Source organism: Meriones unguiculatus, chromosome 4 (assembly GCF_030254825.1).
Source record: "Meriones unguiculatus strain TT.TT164.6M chromosome 4, Bangor_MerUng_6.1, whole genome shotgun sequence".
NCBI classification, from domain to species: Eukaryota; Metazoa; Chordata; class Mammalia; order Rodentia; family Muridae; genus Meriones; species Meriones unguiculatus.
Window position 1 is genome coordinate 23,685,570 of NC_083352.1, and position 14,183 is coordinate 23,699,752.

At 39.8% G+C, this 14,183-nt stretch overlaps 1 protein-coding gene across 5 annotated transcripts in view; it reads right to left on the bottom strand.

The window, feature by feature from the left end:
• Nrg1 (neuregulin 1) overlaps nucleotides 1–14,183 on the bottom strand; it is a 1,043,775-nt gene that overhangs the window by 158,255 nt on the left and 871,337 nt on the right. For all 5 annotated transcript variants that reach the window (XM_060381586.1, XM_060381585.1, XM_060381587.1 and 2 more), the window contains exon 2: nucleotides 4,159–4,336. In XM_060381586.1, the coding sequence (XP_060237569.1) occupies nucleotides 4,159–4,336 (178 nt within the window). The remainder of the gene's footprint in view (nucleotides 1–4,158; nucleotides 4,337–14,183) is intronic.

A 14,183-nucleotide genomic window follows, 5' to 3' on the forward strand; every position in this document is an offset into this window, starting at 1 on the left:
GGCTGCCATGTACAATCTAGACAATAAAAGAGGACAAAGCCTAGACTAAGGACTTAAGGAGTCAACATTTGATTTAAACAGACTCCCAGGGAAAGCCTACACCTCAAATTAAAACTCACCTCTGCTTAGTTGTTCACAGCCAAAGATTAAGTTTAAGTCTCATGACCAGCTAACCAATGCAACATATTCCTAGTCTTGGGATCTAGGTAACAAAAAGTATTATGTATATTTGAACATGAAAATAATGGCTTTTACTGATAGCCTGAGTTTATGCCAACCTCTGTATTCTGAATTCATATAATAAAATCACAGGTAGTTATGAAGTAACATGAATGCTAGAGTAGGGCCTATTTAAGTCCTAGGTTTATTTATCAAATTTATGACCTATAGAAAGAAACTTATGTAAATTCATTCTCAAGGGGGTGATTGTTTTTTAAATGGCATAATAATCATAATGCTCATTCTGTTTGTTTATAGGATAAGCAGAAAAACAGAGCATTTTGCTGATGTTAAACTCAGACTTTGTTGGTTGGATACTCCAAAATCTGACAGCACTATTTTTAAAGAGCTTCAGAAATGACAGACCTTCTGATTGTGAAAATCAATGGGCTGATCTTCGCTTTTTGTGCCAAGAGTAATTTACAATCACATGGCTTGAATAAATTTCTCCCAATTTATTTCTTGGCCGTGAAGCTGGAATTGAGGTGAATAATTTCTGAACATTCGCCTTTCTGGTGTGGTGCGAATTATATTAGTATGTAGACAGTGCTCAGAGCTGTCTGGACCCATGCAGCCAATATAAAAATGCCTTCCTGAAAATCTTATGAAAAAAGAGGGAGATAGAAAGACATAGAGGGAACAGGAGCTCCACAAGGAGAGCAACAGAACAAAAAGTCTGGACAGAGGGGCGTTTTCTGAGACTAGTACTCCAACCAAGCACCATTCATGGAGATAACCTAGAACCCCTGCACATATGTCACCCATGACAACTCTTTGTCCAAGTGGGTTCCCTAGTAATGGGAACAGGGACTGTCTCTGACACGAACTGAGTGGCGTGCTCTTTGATCACCTTCACCTGATTGGGTACAGCCTTACCAGGCCACAGAGGAAAAATTCAGCAACTCCTGATGAAACCTGATGGACTAGAATCAGATTGAAAGGGAGGAAGACCTCCCCTATCTGTGGAATGGGGGAGGGGCACAGGTGGAGAAAAGGGAGGCAGGATGGGATTGGGAGGGGAGGAAGAAGGGGGCTACAGTTGAGATACAAAGTGAATAAACTCTAATTAATAAAAAATCATTTTTGATTAAAAAAAAATTCTGAAATATCACTGTTCAAAAGCCCATGAATTCAGAGGTCCCAAATCTCAGTCTGTAAGCTATTGGTGTCTTTTTTCTAACTGGACAGGATAATCCTTTCTATGGGTTTTCTCAATATGCATATATTCATAAATTGTGCTGCTGTCAGTTTTAGTCAGAGATCCTTGTATTTAGAGTGTGTTCCTCAAAACATGGTGTTTAGTTCAGTGTTTAGTTTAGCTTTACTTTTTGACTGAAGGCTGAAGCCATTGATATATATATTTCAAACATGTTCCATGCTTCTTTAATAATTTGTATTTGTGGTCCATACTATTTCTTAATTTTCTAAAATGTTGAAACCAAGTCATAGGAACTCAGCTGAAAATTGATATTAGTTTTTTTTTAAACATGTTTTTTATTGTTGAATTTAAATCAAAATATATTAAGTTGTAATACCAAAAAAAAAATGCCTTCCTGAATGCTAATGGTACTTTAGATGTTACCCAGCCAGGCAACTGATTAAGCTTTTACATGCATATGTGTCCTCTTCAGAAACACACTTGTGTTAGTCTTCTCGCATCTCTGTTCCTTTTCCACACTATTTACCCAATTTTACTTGTGTTTTTTTTTCTACCTATGAAATGCAGGATATGCATTCTTCAAAAAGTTTATGCTCCCCACTCAGCCCAAATCAGCCTCTCCTCCATGCCCCTCCATCTTTGTCTCCAACAGTGTGTTTCGGCACACAAGTATGCAATTCCCATGTTTTATGAGGACTAACTTAGATCCTCTCCATACAAGCTCAGGACTGCCTACGCACAGAAAGGAGGTCTTCCACCTCTCTCACTGGCTACATCACTGACACGAAGCCTCTCACACACTCTTAAATACTATTGCTATTAGTGGGCCAGCTCATAACCAGTAATGTTACCTGGCATGCATACATAATGCAATTTGTCCGATTGATAAAATCAGAACTAACTGAAAAACCTGTTCAATCCGGTAGCTACACGTATCTTAACTTCCATGAAGAATCATGTTTATCTTTTCAACGCTTCTGCTATTCCCCAATTTCTCCTCCTCCCTCCATGATTCCCACTTTCCAAGACACAGTATGGGGTAAGTATGGCTTTTTATTTTTTATTTAAAAAAAAAAAACAACAACTGAGTTTTATTTTAGTCTTTTTGCAATTTCTGTGACTCTAGGTAAAATATAATATATTTGACTCTTGATTTTTCTTTTCAGTTTTTTGTATTTGTTTCTAAACAGGATCATGCTATGTAGCTCAGCTAGCCTTAAGTATGTGGTAATCTTGCTTCATTCACCTTCCAAGTCTGGGGTGCAGGGGAGTGCCAAGCTTGACTCTCAGTTTTCCAGGCTACAAAATGAGTCATCACACGCCAAATACTCAATTTTTACTATGTTAGAATGCTGTTGTTGTTTCTTTTTCTAATTTTGGGGTCGGGGGGAGTTAGACGGGTTTATTCCGGGTAGCCTTGGCTGTCCAGACCAGGCTGGTCTCAAACTCAAATGAACCTCCTGCCTCTGCCTCTTGAGCGCTGGGATTAAAGGCATGTGCCACCACCCTGTCTAGCACTGCTGTTGTTTCTAAGGAACGTTATGTTAAAAAAAAAAAAAAGTGTCTTGGCTCTTGATATTATTATGTGTTGTATCTCTGAAATGTCACCCACTGCAGTATGTGAAACCCACCCACCCCTTTTTCTCACTCTCAAACATATTTCCAAATCAACAGATCTTGCTGACATGATCAATAACAAGAGTAAGTGGTATAATTAATAAAGCCATGAGAACTAGGAAAAAATCCCTAATTATCGTCATCAGAGTAATTAAACAGTTTGATAACATTCAATTACATTCTCATTAGAATCAGTGTGTTCTCCCTTGCTCATGAGTGTGTGACAACTTTTTGGTAGACAGCTTATGAGATCCGAAGAAAGAAGGGGGTTATTTCTGCTCTTGCTCTTGATCTCAAAGCCTGCGACTTTAAGAGTCTTCTCCAAGGTAAGTGAATAAAACCCCTCAGAGCTGAGAGGTGTCCTATTGATTGACGAATTACTTATAAGTAAAAAAATGTAGCATGTTATTCTCTTCCCTGATTTCCTCAAAATGTATTTTAACCCTTGTGAAAGGAAGTCTCAAGGAACAAAGTAGATTAAAATGAAGACTGCTGGGATACTAGAAGCTGCATCAGCATAGAGTAGGCATCTAACAGAGCCACCAGGGCATCATGGGTGTCTAATGGAGTGCTTTAAGCATTGCCATGCTCAAGGAGGCAGAAGACATGAGGGTTTTGTTCCCAAAGATTACTGCGTTGTCTAAATCTACTATAATATTGATGAACTTTAATAGAATTCTTGGCTAAAAACAAAGTTATCATATAAGACATAATTATATGTGTTAATCATTTGTTTGAAAAACTCACAGCATTTTGAGGTAGATACAGAAGTTGACATTCTGCTTGCATTAGACATGGGCACCAAAACATAACTTGTTTTATTTGAAGGAGACTGAATCTCATGTTCCATGAGTATTACACGAAATGCCACTAACTCCATCTTTCTTCTTCCCTCCCAACCCTACCTGACTTCTCACAGCTTTCTCTTTGGGCCCCATTTCTTCCTCCAAAAGTTATGAGAACCATAAGCCACCAAGTTCTTTTCTATTTGATAAGACCACCACACAATCAAAACTTCCTGACCACCGTACAATCAAAAATCTTCCCATTCATCGTATAGCATGTTTTACTGCAAATTCACTACCAGGGCCTTTCTAATTTTCTGTTCTACAATATCCTATTGCTATTGGCATGGATTTTATTGCTAAATGCACTTTACTTACCCCGGCTTTTTCTGTATCTTGATGTTCTGTGGTTTATTTTTTCGGTTCAGCTCATTCCCATTCTTGAACCATTTGAATCTGAGTGAAGAGTATTCAGAACTGGTTTCACATCGAAGTACGAGTTTGGAGCCCGCAGCTGACTCCTGGCTCTTCATCTCTTTCAATCTGGGAGGCAATGCTGAAAAAAGAAAAAGAGAAGAAAAAGAAAAAATCTATGATCATCAGGCCTTTCAAGAGGAAACATATTAATGTTGAATGAGCTTGATCAGGTCCCAGTACCAAAAGTTTTACTAACCAAGGCAAAAATAAATAAACAAATTTAAATGAGTGGGCCAAAATGGATCCCAACAACTAGCAAAAATAAAATAAAATAAAATAAAATAAAATAAAATAAAATAAAATAAACTCAGCACAAAAAGAGAAGGGGAGGGAACCTGGATGATTAACTCATTCCTAAAAACACATTCCCCATCGTTACTTCCTTAATTTAACAAATCTGTTGCTAAGAGAAGGGTGCAGCCACCTTCATCCACCACATCAGACATTAGCATAACTCTGGAGGAGGCCCCGGGAGCACCACATCCACTTTCTAGTTAGAAACTGATTTCAGAGTAAACTCTAAGTGAGGCCGACTTCTTTCTCTTGGTTCTAACATCTGTAGAGACTAACATCAGGCTCATCTTACACAGAATCGCACACATGTCCCTCCAAAGCCATGTTGCCCCTCTCTGCAAGACACAAGCCCTTCAGCAACACCACTCCTGATCTCCTGATTGGGCCTGCATTTGCTAGCCCAGAGAGAGTGGCAGACCATTCCAGAGGACCCTTCCCAGCATCCTCTGGATGCTGCACAGAGTTAGCACCTCCAAATCTTCACAAGAGAAGCTATGTATAGATAACTGCACTTTGATTTCTAGGAGAGGTTGCATGATCCTACAAAGTATACACATCATTTCGATTTATACAAAACCACCTATGTGTTAGAATGTGTATGCATAAAAATCATCCAGTGATTAGTGAGTAATAAAGCAGCATAAATGTGAAAACAGAAGATCAAGAATCTGAGTGATGGCTTGTCATAAAAGTATACAGGGTATATTTGACTTTTTACAATAACTTTTTAATTAAAGAATAAAAAGATGGCTTTATTCTATGCACACAAATGTGACCAACTATCACAGAGCCTGAGACCTTAACAGCTCATAATTTCCACTGAGTCTTGCAAAGGCCAACGACAGTCTACTTTTCTGCTCAGTTCAGGAATTAACAGGAAATCCAAGAAAACAAACCCAAGCAGATGAGATTCTACCTCCCTGACCCAGTGCAAAATTACTCCCTGGGTAAGGACCCAGGGCCCAAGGACACAATCAAGGCTGCCTTTCACATGAGCACAAAGTGGGTACCTATAAAACAGGGTCAGATGAAGTAGGAGGAGGTCCTCCCCAATCAGTGGACTTGGAAAGGGGCAGGGAGGAGATGAGGAAGGGAGGGGGGGATTGGGAGGGAATGAGGGAGCGGGATACAGCTGGAAAACAGAGTTAATAAAATGTAACTAATAATAAAAATTAAAAAAAAAGAAGTGGGTACCTGCCTAATCTGGCTATGTATTTTTCTACAATGCTGTCCTTATGAAGTAAGCCCCCAAACTGTCAAATGTGAGCACAGGAATCAAAGTGAAAACCTTCGAATGCTACCACTTCTTAGCAGTATCCCAGTAGATACAGAACCTGCTCATTTTTCTGGGGGCTGGTACTGCCACAGGAACCCACTATGGCAGACACCAGAGCAGATTAGGAAACTTATCCAGCCATTCCCGGCTTTCTGTACTTGAAGATTACGTCTGTTTTGTTTGTTTGTTTGTTTTCAGCACCAACCATCACCCATCTTTTCTTGATAGCTTCAAAGTAAGACTTGCTTTCTGAACAAATTCCACAGAGTTTTGCTTTTGGGGCTATGGTTCTCGGTTCTGCTTTGAAAATTTCAAAACCACTAAATTTCTGAAAAGCGCCAATATTTATCTCCATTAGCTCCTTAAGGTCATTTCTAATTTTTTGACTCTGCTGAAAGGTTTGGAAGAAACGAACAGAAGAGAGAACCAAATGGCATCAAAGAAACTGGCCTGTATGAATTAAGAAAAATAAACTTGCACACATTCACAAACTGAAAGAATGAGTGTATGCTTTACAGCTGGATCGTAAATTAAAGCTGAAACTTAACCGAAATTCTCAAGGTCTGGTCTGGTCTTTTGCTTTAATAAGCAAAATGTCCTACGTAGTTAGATATACTTGAACCTCAGAAAATCTGTGTTTGCTCTTCTACCTCTCCAGGCATTTGCCAGTCAAACTCAAACACAACTACAAGAGTGAGCACAAACTACAAGAGTGTTGTCGCTTATTTGCATATTTTCTCATGAAATAAGTGTCTGGTTTTCTCCCTTCCTTCACTTTATCCTTATCTCTCACATCTTTTTCTTCTTCATCTTCTGTCTATTTATTTGTTTGTTTTTTTTTTTTTATTTCCTCATGTTGTGGTGACTCCCCAACCATAGGATTATCTTTACTGCTACCTCACAACTGTGATTTTGCTACCTTTGTAAGTCATAATGTAAACATCTGTGTCTTCAGCTGATCTTAGGCAACCCCTGAGAAAGGGGCAATAGATCCTGCCCTGAGAGGTCGCAACCCACAGGTTGAGAACCAGCGCTCTAAGGGCCCGTGTTCCAGGCTTTCCTCTGCAGTCCTCAGATGTGCTCATTGCTGCATGTTAAACTTTCCCAGTTCCTCGACAGCACAGATGTGGGATACACTGCATGTGCTCTGTGGTCGTGCAGATCAACTGCTGAAATTAAACAGGAAATCTGAAAACTCATCAAATAGCAGTGGTGCTTCAGTTGTAGTCCCAGGAAAGGTGTCCCTTTATAAAGCTTGTCCCCTACGCAGGGATGTGTGTGCACACACCTTTGTGAGTGCCTGCCTGCATGCAAGTGCACCCGAGCATATGTGTGTGTGTGTGTGTGTGTGTGTGTGTGTGTGTGTTTGCGCATGTGCTTGCGCACGTGCTCGCGATAGAAACTATATCCAATTCCCAACTGTCTTAGCTAAAAAAGAGGACACCAGAAACCTATCTCTTCCACAGGTTGGCAGAAAATCTAAGCATGAGAACTGGACAAATGACTAGTCACACCAGCATGGAAACATTGATCGGGGAACACCCACATAAAGAGCCAGGCACAGTGGTGCATGCCTGTAATCCCAGAGCTAGGGAGATGGAGACAGTCAACTATGCGGCCAGCTAGACGAGTCTAATCGGTGAACTTCAAGTTCACTGAGGTCCTGTCTCAAAAAAATAGTGGAGAGAGATTATGGAAGACAACAGATGTTCACCTCTGGCCTCCACAGTGATGCGTACGCATATGTGCAAACACGTATACAAAATATGCAAATACAAAGAATAAAGAGCAGAAGTAGGAGAGGAGAAGAGAAAGAGAAGAGGAAGAAGAGGATTCAGGAAGACACTAGTAAGGAGGAGAGCCACAGCCAAAACTTATTCCAAAGGCCATGTTTAACTTCTCAAAGGAGTTTATTAATTGGGATTAAGGGGCTTGGTGGCATGAATTTTGGGGGTTTTGTATTCTATGGAACTCTAGCTTATATATTGCACTGTCATACACCATTCATAAAATGCAAAGCCACTGGAAGATTATGAAGTCTGCTGTTTTTACTTTGAGTTTATTGTGTTCTTCTGAACTTCCCGTACACCATTAGATTGCATTGACCTGTCTCAGCTAAACCCCTTGTCCTGAACCTTCCACAAAGGTATCTCAGCATCCCTCAGGGTCTTTTCCCAATGCTCAAGCTATCATCCATGCTACAAGAGCACCTACAGGTCACCCTCATCCCCCTGTCTTCAGGATTCAGGCTTTCCTCTCTATCAGCTGACTCCTATCTACCTGGCCTGCAGCTACTCCCTGCCTCCTGAAGAGAACTTTGCTGTCCCATATCCCCAAATGTATCATTTGTGTCCAGATCCCTTTCCTTTGAGAAGTCCCAGCTCAGACATCACTTGAGGTGGATGTTTACTATTTCCACCTGCTGGAGGAGAAATGGCAGCTTGTTCTCACATGTGTGTGGCTTTGTAAGAACCATGACTGAACTCAGCACATTTCTCTAACCAGTGGCACCTTTGCAGGGCTTGAAGTAGATAGAAAAGGAGGGGCAAAGGACAGCAGACTGAGAATCCAGAAAGGTCATGTCTGTTTCATTTCATAGCAACTGCAATAATTTGTACATTATTATAATGAACTACAAACACCAAGTCACTTCTCCAAATACATCTGCAAGAGATTTACAACACTGTACATTTCTCCTAAGGGAAAAATGTGTGCAAATTCACAGGTAAGAGCAATGTTTCATACTCAGAAGCGATGTTATGTTTGTTGCAATTAGCCAGGCTCCTTTTCTATACTGTTCGAAGCCATGACCCTCCTGTGTTGCCAACCTGGGATTACAGGTGTGAACCACGGGACTCATCTACAGCTACAGCTGCTGAAAATACTGATCTTTTCTCAGTCGTTCACTTGAAGTAATGCACGAACAGTGCTCGCCAAAGCAAAAGAAAGGATGTTAAATAAATTCCTCTTAGCGCTTTCGTCAACAAATCCCTTCAGGATGGTAAGAGGTAATTGAGCGTCCGCTATGTGCCAGGCTCTGGTATACTCATTACCTCCTATTACATAACAATCTGAGGGTGTGAGTGTCACTGTCCTTATGGCAAATTTGCAGATGAAGAAATGGAAACAGAGAAAAAGAGTGACTTGCCTGTCACTCACACGGATGGTATTCTGGAGCCGGGCTCTGAGCACACAAAGCTAACCCTGGAGCCCTTGCTTCCATGACCAAGCCAGCCGTACTTTGCAGTTCTTCATATCTTACGGCAAATAAAGAAGTCCCCAAGATTGAATGAAATTATTTCTTAATGCTATTTTTCCCCCAAATTCTGGGCTATATCAAGTGGTGGATCCTTGATGTATTTATTCCAAATATGAAAAATAGTCTGAGAGATAAAGGTGAGCTGCACAATTGCTGCAATTTCTGAGCGACCTTAATAACTTACAGGAAAATAAAAAGAAAGTAGAATACTTGAAATTGCTATGATCAAAAAGAAAAAAAATGCTTCAGAATCAGTAGTTGTCCATCTGTCATACATACCACATGCCATAGGGTCAAGGAGCTCTGCCGTATGCTTGTGTTCACTGAAACGCGATAACCCCTTCATGAGGACACAGTAACAAAAGGGTCCTAACAGATTAATGTCATTCTGTCAAGGTGTAAAGAAACAGAGCATGGAAACTAGTGCTGGGATTAAGTCATGGCCAGGTTGCCAACAGCTTGGGCTGAGTGTTCAACAGGCCTGGCTAATTAGGGCTGTGACCACAGCTGGCCCCAATTAGAGACCCTCTCTTTCAGCTCAACAAAGACATCTTGGCAGGATGTCCACTTGGGATGCTTGCGCCAGGGATGAGTGTACCTGAGGGTGCCTAGAAAATTTCTGTCGATGTAAGCTTAAAGATTCTAACTTTTCTGTGGTTGAAGTAAGTTTTTCTTCCTTATTTGTTCTACAGACCTGTGACATCACCTTTTAAAATGCCAAATAAGTAGGAAAAGTGATGTAGTTAGTAAATTGTTGACATTTGGGTGTTTTTATTTTTTTATTTTCTTGTAACTGCTTTCTCTTCTCTCTCTCTCTCTCTCTCTCTCTCTCTCTCTGCAAGTTCTGATATACTTCTTCTTGAATAGCCAGATAAGCTCGGCTTCAACATGCTAAGATTTACCTTCTTTATATTCATTTTAGCACATTACCATGACTTTCAGGGGCTAATTTTTGCCTTTTTAGCCACTTTTTCTTTGTTCAAATTGAATGATACTTGGTTAATTGATGTCACTAAAATATTCTTTTTACACTTGAAAGAAGGAATGTATTGACATTTCCTGAAGTGCATAGGCTTTCTGAGGGTGTTTAAAGGGTGCTTGGCCCCCATCATTACCAACAGTCCTCAGACATCTGAATAGAATGGAACCTTATCATTTTTCTTCTAGCCCCTCGGAAAAGCCAGAGGGAGGAACTTTCTTGCATCCCTAAGTTTCTTAGGGATGGGGGTTTGTTGAAGAGGTGGCAAACATTTGAAAAGCCACTAAAACATTCCAAAGGAACAGCAGCCAGTTTAAAAGAATGGACCAAGGATGGTAGGATCCTAAGGGACAAGAGCGGAAAGCAACTGGCATCTTAAAAGTCAGGAAGACTAGCAAAGAACCAGGGCATTTTTAATAGATTCACAGAACACTGTATTTCATAGAAAACTTTTGACATACAAAGCAAATAGTTTTAGGATAAAACGGGAAATGAAGCTTTGCATGATAAGTATAATTTGGAAAATGCTTATTCTAGGAGGCTCTGCGGGAAAGTGACGCAGAAAGCAGCATATGGAGGGGGTAGGATGAAACAATTAAAAACACAGGCCTCGGAGCCAGCCAGGCAGACCCAAGTTTCAGTTCTTCATTTCCCACTGAAGCTCTGTGGCTGGTCAGGTGGTTTACTTGATGGAGCTTTACCATGTTGATCTGCAAAGTGGGTTTACCTAACACAAGCTGAGGGCAAGGACCAAGATGCCATGTCCTGCCTTGAGTGGGATGCTTCCAGCATGCAGGTAGCACTGCTGAGGAAGCCTGGCTTCTTGGAGAAGCCCGGGGGCCAGTGTGGTACAAAGCTTTTCTTGTTAGTATGAATCACTGCATTCCATCCCTGGTACCATGCCCGAAAGAAATAGCAGATCTGTAGAGATTAGCTAAATTGATGGAGGGAACTGATGGTCTGTGGACTTCCTTTAGTACAATTTTAAGTACAGACTTCAAGCTTAGATGCTTAAAGTTGCATTCAGAGAGGATGGCTTTCACCGTGAGGGGCCTACCCTGGAAGTATCAAGGTAGCATTTTGTACACTGCTATGATTTGGTCTAGTGTTCATGAAGTTTTATACATTATCTCTTTTCAGCGCTGAAAGGTGGTAAGATCTAAATAAGGTCTACAGTTTGGCCAATTGGCCTGTTTCTTCTCCTGAGCAATATAATAGGATTACATAACATTAAAGGGCCTCTGTCTTATCTTTGTAACCTGTCTATAAAATCTAAAATTATGTCCCCCATAACTCCTAATGACTAAGTTCAATTTTACAGGAAGCATCTCTATCCTGTGTTCCCATAAAACCATTACTATTCCACTTAATTCAGTGCTTGCTATCTTTACAAGTGTTTGCTCCAAGAAGACATAAAGCTCACTCTTTTGTCATCTACCATATCTTTTATACTTTATAACTAGTACAGTAACATTGGCTCAGTGGAAGAATAAATAAGCAAGGTTGCACTGTAGCTCAAATACTCTGTATCTAACAAGCTACTCGTTTCCTTCCAATGCATAGGATGTATATAAAAACATAGGATTTATTGGATTTATCTCTACCTTTCATATTCATGTCTTATAACACTATCTACTGTTCTTCTTACGAGACATTAGAATGTGCCATGTTGCTCTATAGGGACTCCTCTGGCCTTGACCTGGTATCCAGATCCTAGCTCACGCATGTAAATAACTTCATTTTCTTAAGAAGTTCCACAGTTTCCGATCACCATGCAGATGTTACTATGTATTCATTCCTCTGGAGCTATAAGTACTTTAGGTCCTGTCTATACAGACATAAATAAGACTAACACGATCCTGCAACTTTCATCCTGGTTATGGAGAGACAGATTTAAAAAAAAAACAATAAAAACTGATTACACTGTAATCTGATTTATAAAATAAGTCTTTCATCAGTACAGTCTGAAAGCAAGAGAGTTATAGTTATAGCTATTTTCATCCAGCTTTATCATGCAGTTTTCTTTTCTACTTAAACTAATCCTGAAAGTTGATCATTAAATCTATTTACAAACAACTAATTAATGTTAAGCAGCTAGATACTGCTGCATTGATGCAAAGTCACTTTGAAAGCCTACAGTAACACTTTCTTTGGTAAATTTTTAGCAATTTACGAAGCTTTCCAAACTAATATATTTTTTTTAAGTAACAGCTTTCTTGGAGCTGAGACAAAAGAAAAGACGTTTCATTCCTGTGGCAGGCAGAATAATGACTGGCAAAGATACTTAAATCCTAATCCCCAAAGCCCACAAATGTCACATTACATGCAAAGACTTGACACTAGATCTTCATCAAAAGGCCTAGAAGCTGTGCAAAGGAGACCTGAGAGACGTGATTAAGGTTAAGGACCTTAAGAAGGGCAGATTATGCTTCACTCCAAAGGAGCTCCAGTCTAATCATGGGAGCCTTAAAGGAAGCTAGGCTCTCTCCCCCTCAGCACAATAAAAAGTACGCATCCAAAGGAAAGGAGGCCCTGAGCCAAGGAAGTCAGGCCATCTCCAGAAGCAAAGGCAAGATGGATGGTCAGTGAGAACCTTCTGCAGCCCTGTCTCCACCTCAGTTAATCCCCACTGAGTCTTCTCTTGAAATCCTAACCTTTAGAACTGAAGGAAAGCAACTTTGTATTAACCCTTAAGATACAAAACCTGTTTCAAAGGCAAGAGAAAGCTAGCACAGTTCTCCAATCAAGTGCATTGATTTCTTAAACATCTGCAATTATGAAATGTTTATCTTATTATTATATGTAGGCCTTTAGCTTATAAACAAAACAGATAAACCTGGATGCAGTTAAGCCACTAGCTACTCATCATCTCCTCAATATTCTACTCAGGGTCCAGAAAAGAAACCCCAAAATGGCTACAGATGCCAAGGAAGAGAGGGTAAAGCCAGTGGACGCCCAGGAAAGGAAGGTCAGCCCCATACACAGACACCTGCAACAATTTCATTTCTTTTGCCTCAGTTTCCGGGGAAAAAAAAAAAAAAGGAGGATCACTGCTCAAACTGCTAGGCTTCAAAGCTAGCTATAACAATAGATATTTCTACACGCATATTATAACCAGGACAGAGAAGCCAATTCATGGGCCTAATTTTTATATTTCAGAATGACTGTTAAATAAATATTATGTTAGCATCCTAAGGATTTAAGTTTTCTAAATCAAGAAAGGATCTTTGTCACATTTCCTAGACTTTGTAATGTTTAGGTTTCAAAAAAATCCAAGCCTATATACTGGTAGGAAGAGGCTTCAATAACACATTTAAGTTAACAAGCAATTTTTTTCTAGTGCCTATGCAGTTAACACAGCAAGGATTTTATTAAATAGGACAATTTAAACAAAATTCCCAAATGCAGACATCCAGAAATTAACATTACCTTCAACTCTGGATTGTGTCTAATGAAATCCCTCACTAATTTGTGTTTAAACTCTATTTCTACAGAAAGCTGTTTCCTGCATAACTTTCTTATACCTCAAATTTCTTACATAACACAAGAGTACACTGTGAAACAGAACCAGAAGGGCTCAGTTAGCCAGAGAAGTGTGAGCAAACCTATTTGTAAGGCAGAAACTCCTCCTAAAATAATTCAAAAGCTGTAGGTATTCAAACACTTAATAACCGAGTGCAGCTCAGAAAATTAGGAATAGTGCTATGTCAAGATCCAGCCATTCCACTCGTAGGCATATATCCAAAATATGCTCAAGTATACAACAAGGACATTTGCTCAACCATGTTCGTAGCAGCTTTATTCATGATAGCCAGAATCTGGAAACAAACCAGATTGTCCCTCAGTGGAAAAATGGATACAGAAATTGTGGTACATTTGCACAATGCAAGACTACTCAGCAATTAAAAACAAGGAAATCATGAAATTTGCAGGCAAATAGTGGCAACTAGAAAAGATCATCCTGAATGAGGTATTCCAGAAACAGAAAGACATACATGGTATATACTCACTTATAAGTGGATATTAGACATATAATATAGGATAAACATACTAAAATCTGTACACCTAAAGAACCTAAGAAAGAAGGAGGACCCTTCTTTCTTAGGTTCTGGGTAAGA